The sequence below is a fragment of the Alosa pseudoharengus genome, unplaced genomic scaffold, assembly GCF_046254945.1.
Source record: "Alosa pseudoharengus isolate Yale_2024_CS ecotype anadromous, Long Island Sound unplaced genomic scaffold, YU_APseudo_1.1 YU_APseudo_1.1_scf_23, whole genome shotgun sequence".
Lineage (NCBI taxonomy): Eukaryota > Metazoa > Chordata > Actinopteri > Clupeiformes > Clupeidae > Alosa > Alosa pseudoharengus.
The window spans coordinates 9,319,172-9,325,596 of NW_027468685.1; the positions used below are offsets into that span (position 1 = coordinate 9,319,172).

General features: G+C 46.0%; 1 protein-coding gene across 1 annotated transcript in view; it reads right to left on the reverse strand.

Moving 5' to 3' along the window:
* The window catches only part of dbpa (D site albumin promoter binding protein a), a 10,198-nt gene extending 4,177 nt beyond the window's left edge, over positions 1 to 6,021 (reverse strand). Inside the window, exons 1-3 of the mRNA XM_076301333.1 lie at positions 5,849 to 6,021; positions 4,290 to 4,521; positions 1,793 to 2,317 (exon numbers count right to left, since the gene is read on the reverse strand). Coding sequence (XP_076157448.1) covers positions 1,793 to 2,317; positions 4,290 to 4,476 — 712 coding nt within the window. The 5' untranslated portion in view covers positions 4,477 to 4,521; positions 5,849 to 6,021. The remainder of the gene's footprint in view (positions 1 to 1,792; positions 2,318 to 4,289; positions 4,522 to 5,848) is intronic.
* Between the last annotated feature and the right edge of the window lie 404 nt (positions 6,022 to 6,425).

A 6,425-nucleotide genomic window follows, 5' to 3' on the forward strand; every position in this document is an offset into this window, starting at 1 on the left:
GGCAAGAGAGAGAGAGAGAGGAGAGAGAGGGAAATGAAAAGATGAAGTGAGAGAGAAAGAGAGCTATCAAGAGGAGAACAGACAGATAGAGAAAAATAAAGGGAGAGAGAGAAAGAGAGAGAGTTATCATGAGAGGCACAGACAAGAGGGAGAGCTATCAAACTGAAAACAGAAAAAAGAAGGGGGAAAAAAAACAGAAAGAAAATGAAAGAAAAAGACAGAGAGGGACAGAGGGGGGAGAGAGAGAGAGGGGAAACAAGTATGCATGCAAAAAGAGAAAAACAGATAGAGAGAGAGAGAGAGAGAGAGAGAGAGAGGAAAGAAGAAAAGAAGAGATAGGGAGAGAGAGCAGGATTGGGAGCACGCTCCAAGGCTCTCTCCTCTGTGTTCTCTCTGCAGACAACACATGAACCTGGTGACTTCTGCTCTGCTGTAGTCAAGACTGCGTGGCTTCCTCAACTCTAACTGGCCCACTGCTTAGAACTGGAGGCAACCAACTCCCCCCCCCCCCCCCCGACTTTCATTAAAATATACAGCGCCCACATTAAGCCATTCATGATTACTTCAAGACCAGTCCAACTGCACATTTCTTGCGCTTTTAAATAGAGTGTGTGGAGGTTTGCGAATTTACATTATGTTCTTGTGTTATGTGTGTTTGTGTGCACTTCAATTAGATTTTTTGCATACATGTGCATGTGTTTTGGTTGTGTGTGAGCGTGCACGTGAGTGTTTGTAAATCTGTGCAAATGGGAAGTGTCAGCTTGTGCATTTTTGAGTCTGAGTGTAAGGCAGTGTAAATGGAAGGTGTAAGGCAGTGTAAATGGAAGGACATTTATGAGAGTGTGTGAGTCTCTCTCTCTCTTTCCACAGTGTGTGTGTGTGTGTGGGGGGGCATGTGTTTATGTGTGTGTTATGTTGTGTGTATGTGTGTGTTTTTGCGCGTGTGTGCGTGCTTTCCTGTCTGCTGCCCGCTCTCTCCCTTTATTTATCCCTAAGCTGTAGTAAGCTGTGCAATCTATAATAGTCCCTGCATGGCTGAGACCAGCATCCCGTCTCCCTGTTCACACTAAGCTGGATTCTGTGTGTGGGAGCGCATGTGTTTCGTTTGTGCGTTCAAGAACCCAAAGCTCACGTATATTTAGCTACAGATTATTCATTTTTGAACAGGTGCACCGCGCAGAGTCCGGCCCTCAGACGCCAGCAGGAGATGCGAGGGACACAGCTGTAGTGAGATGACAGGAAGGGCACTGGTGGACAGGGCACTATTCTAGCTGGACACACAAGTGCACTTGCTCTATTACACACACACACACACACACACACACACACAAACACACACACACAAACACACACACACAAACACACACACACAAACACACACACACACACACACACAAACACACACACACAAGCTCACAGCTCACATTAACTTAATTCCTGCCTTTAAAAAGATAGAGTACATAGATGCACACTGACAACTGAGCAAATAAAAAAATTCAAACACAAATGTTCCATATAATGCAATAGATATGCATCCATACAGACAGCTGAGTGGCACTCTCGCACTCACACTCACACACACACACACACCACCTAAGTGCCATAACACACAAGACCTAATTGCCATAATGTGCACCCATATGAACAGCTGATTGTCACTAAGTAACTCAATTAGTCACACTTATGAAGACACACACACACACACACACACACACACATTTACAAACACACACATGCATGCACACACACACACATACTCACAAACACACACACGCCCGTCGTACACTCTTACCATGTAGGCACTCGGGGCCTCCTTGGAGCATGCTTGGTGGCACGGGCGGCGGAGGCTGTGGGCCGTCCAGCCCCAGCAGGGAGGACGTGGAGGAGGACGACGAGATGGAGGAGCAGGACGAGGAAGAGGAGGAGCAGGGCGGCGGCGACGAGGCCGACGAGGGGCACTGCGAGCTCTGGTTGGGCACGGCCGACTGCGAGCTCTGCGAGGGGATCTGGGCGTTGGCGCTTCCGCCCGTGCCGCCCCCTCCCGAGCCCGTGCCGCCGGTGTTGGTGCCGCCGCCGGCCGACGGCATGCAGCCCATGCCGTTCTCGGTGAGGAACTCCTCCAGGTCCATGTACTGCAGCTGGAACAGGCCGCTGTCGCACGGCAGCGTGCGCTCCCACAGCAGAGGGCCTAGGAAGGCCGACTGGGAGACCGAACGCACGGAGGAGGCACCACCGCTGATCCCACACACGCCGGCCACGCTGCCCACACCACCCACACCCTGGGAGTCCTCATCAGAGTCCACTGGTTTGTCTTTATCTAAGAGAGGGAGAGGGGGAGAGGTAGAAGACTATAGTTAGACCCCTTGTACTTGTGATCATCATTATGGCTGTGTTGGTGTGAGGGATAATTATCAAGAAGAGATGTAATTCACAAAGTATGGCAAACACTACTGTCCATTCTCTCTCTATGTATCCTTCCATCCATCCATCCATCCATCCATCCATCCATCTAACTATCTAACTATATCTCTCTATCTCTCTCTTTCTTAATGAAATTCATTTCGCTGAGAGGCAACACACCATCGCCTGAGCTGGATGCCTCCTCACACTCCAATCCCAAATAGCAACTCTCCACCTCTTCTCTCCTCTCTTCTCTCCTTTCCTCTCCTTTCCTCTCCTCTCCTCTCCTCTCCTCTCCTCTCCTCCAGCAGCAGATGCCAATGCTGGAGACCATAGTGGAGAGACTGAGAGACCAGGCCCTGGCAAAGACTTAAAGCCCTGTCACACAGACCAGGAGTCGGGACCAGTGTTTGGCAGCGACTGCACTCCCTGGCTTCTCCGTCAGACCCAGGATTGAAAAGACTGATTGAATAGAGGATAGGATGGGTTTGGGAAATAAAATGTGGAAAAATGGCAAAACGTGGGGTTAGGCAAGAAGTTGGGATGAGAGGAGTAGAAGAGAAGAAAAAAACAGAAGAAAGAGAAAGGTGTGCAGAGAGAGAGAGAGCGAGAGAGAAGAGAGAGAGAGAGAGGGGGGGGGTGCAGAGAGAGAGCGAGTGAGAGAGAGAGAGAGAGAGAAAAAAAAAAAGAGAGAATGTGAGTAGGAGAGTGGGAGTATTTTAAGAGTGTTGCAGAGAGCCAGCTGGAGAGCGAGGAAAAAGAAACTGGCATTGAGAGAGAGCGCCACTGATGCCAGAAGCAATCTACCAAATCTCTCTCTTTTAGTCTCTATCTATCCCTTCCTTTTCACCTCTTTCTCTCTCTTACACACACTCACAATTTATGGATCTACACACACAGAAGCATAAATACCCTAATACATGCATACACAGACACACATACCCACAAGATATTCCACACACATGCATGCTTACACTCACACACACACACACACACACACACACACACACACACACACACACACACACACACACACACAGAAATAAAAATGCAGTGTTGAAGCAAAGGCTGTTCAGCCTGGTAGAGCAGCAAAGAATCGGGCCAGTCTGGTCCTTTAAGCTCATGCTATACTGAAGAGCCATCATTCCAGCTCATCATCATCATCATGACAACACACACACACACACACACACACACACACACACACACACACACACACACACACACACACACACACACACACACAGTTTGAGAAAAACCCCTCAGGTCCTGAAGTACCGCTGACACACCACAAGGGGGTGGTATAAGCATTGTGTATATATGTGAGTGTAAAAACAGTAGCTTTGTTGATTTACCTTGTGTAGCCCAAAATAAATGATTCTGCTATGAAACTGAAATTCAAGTAAGATAAATATCTACAGATACATAACTCATAAAAATCAAACACCTCTTGAACAAAGTCAATCTGTTTTATTTTCTGCTTCAATGTGTAAGTGAGTGTGAAAGATTGTGGGAAAGAAAAGGCGAGAAACATAAAAAGAGATTATGCATCGTAATGTAGGCCTTCACTCATTGTTAACTATAGGGTCATTGTGTTAATTGTGCAAAATTGTCATAATTTAAGGGACAAATATCCAACTCCACAAAATATATATATTCCCTCATATTTACATCCCACAATATGGATATCACCACCATGTGAATTATAATGTTTGTCCACTATGAGAAAGCAAGGAATCAACCTCTGGAGACAGAAAAAGCAACGGGTGTATGTATACTATTTGATCTCTGATGTTTCATCAATACAAATCCAGCTTAAACAGGCACATACAGTGAGAGAGAGAGAGAGAGAGAGAGAGAGAGAGAGAGAGAGAGAGAGAGAGACTCACCTTTTATTTCGCAGCAGTCTTTCCCTCGCTGGTCAGCTTTGATTGGGAGCTGCAGCAGGGTCTTGAGGCTTGCCATGGAGTTGGGGTGGCCATTAGGGGTGGTCGTGGACGGGTTGCCGGTTCCGAACTGCGGGCTCGCCCCAGCTGGTAGCTCCGGTGGTAGGAGCTGAGTTAGCGGCCTGGACATCGTTGATTCCTGGTGTGCGCTCAAGGTCTATCTCGGAGGCTGGGACTAATAGACAAATGCGTCAACGAACAACTGTCAGTTGCTTAGCCTAGCTTGTCTATTGTTGATTTATGCGTTCAGATAATGAGACGACCTGACTGCTGTATAAATACAGCTATAGACTGGTTACTGATTTGCACACCCTTGCGCAGAGCGAAGGGCTGATCAAATCATCTGGAGAGAAAAAACTAATAATTCAAGTAGTAGGCTGACATCCACATTGGCAGACGTACAAAATTCAGTAGTCTATAAAATGTCGATGCCCTCTAAGTAGGCTACACCTTTTTGAAAAAGAACTTAAACAATAAATAATCTCGATTTAGACTTTCGCTCTCATCCTCTTGACAGACGCACAGCCACCTTTAAGGGGTTTTAAACCTCCCTCCCCTTGTCACTCGCCTCCAGGACAAACAAAGTTGGATCTCTTAAACTTGCGACGTTCCTCCACTTCTTTCAAGAGGTCCATTTATTTGGCAGTATTTGTCTTTACACCAGTTTGATATTCCTCATGGCCTGGACAGAAATATTCCCCGAAAAAAGCAAACAGTTGTAAAGGATAGCCGTCCATGGATTCGAAGAGAGAACTACTATCAATAAATGCAAATAGCATAGGCCTATGCACAAACGGCCTAAATATATTCAAGTAATAGCCTACTCCGCCAAGAAATAGATAATTCCAGACTAGGATAAATGTTGAGCCTAACGTCGCCTGGAAATCTTTTGATTAATTAACCAAAAATAAAATAAAAGCGTAACAGTCAGTCGAGGTTTGGTTGCTGCTGTTTCCCTCTCCCTTCAAGTGGTTCACCTTCGCTCAGTCTTTCACGCGCTTTTTCTCCGCACACCCATAAGAAAACGCGAGCGCTCGAACCGCGGTGAGAGTCAGCTGGAACGAACACGGGCCGCTCTCGTGACATCACCTCTCACGGGGAAACAGCGCTGAGGGAGGGGTTTACTTAATATTCATGCTTCACACCTCCTTGATAACATCCCATCATATGATGACGGAAACCCGCCTCCAAGCCACAAGCCAATAGCAAAAAGGCACCTAATATATATTTATATATTGAGTTACGCCTCTTACATTAACCCGTTCTGTAAAAGATTTATTTGTACCATACACGGTGTAAAAACACGTGGTTAAGAATAGGCAACCAGCCAAGATCAGGAAGTAAACACACAAATGTTTTGTTCAAATTAATAGACATGAACATATTATATTATACCTATATTGTATGTGCAAACTCTTATTTACAGAGTAAATCAACAAAAAATATGCTAGCCTACTGTAGGGAATAAAACAATATTCACAGTGAATGTGTTATTGACCTACCAACTGTCCAGGAGCTTCAGCTGAAGGTTTAATCAAGAGTTTCTCTTCATACAAGGCCTACAGTTGATCATGGTGTAACCTGTTATCCCTGTAGCTGGTATACTGATGCCAAAAACGTGAGCGTTCGTGTTTTGGCCGACAGAAATATCTCTCCTCTCTACCTTAAGACCAACTCGTTTACTCAGAGCAAGCACATGGACCAGGCACGCGGGAGTGCTGCTATGGGCATCCCAGAGTCGACGCCATTGGTTCAAAGTAGGTCAGTTTCAACCTTCCACGGCCTCCTATTGGATATTTCTAGGTCGATCGCTCCTCCCAGTCTCTTCCCCATGCTAGTGCCGCGTGAGGCAAGTGTAAAACAACAGTAGGCCTACAGCGGCTTCACCAGTCTGTGGATTAGTGTTTCACTGCTACAGCCAGACATCAGATCGAAGTTGGTCTGGTTCCATGAGTTTCGCCTCCTTACCACTAATATACAAATAAAAACAAACAATCAAGATACTATTGTATCGTAGGGCAGTGTTTTTTTTTTTTTTTTTTTAAAGAATGTGCAATACTTCTAATAATTCTGATTTGG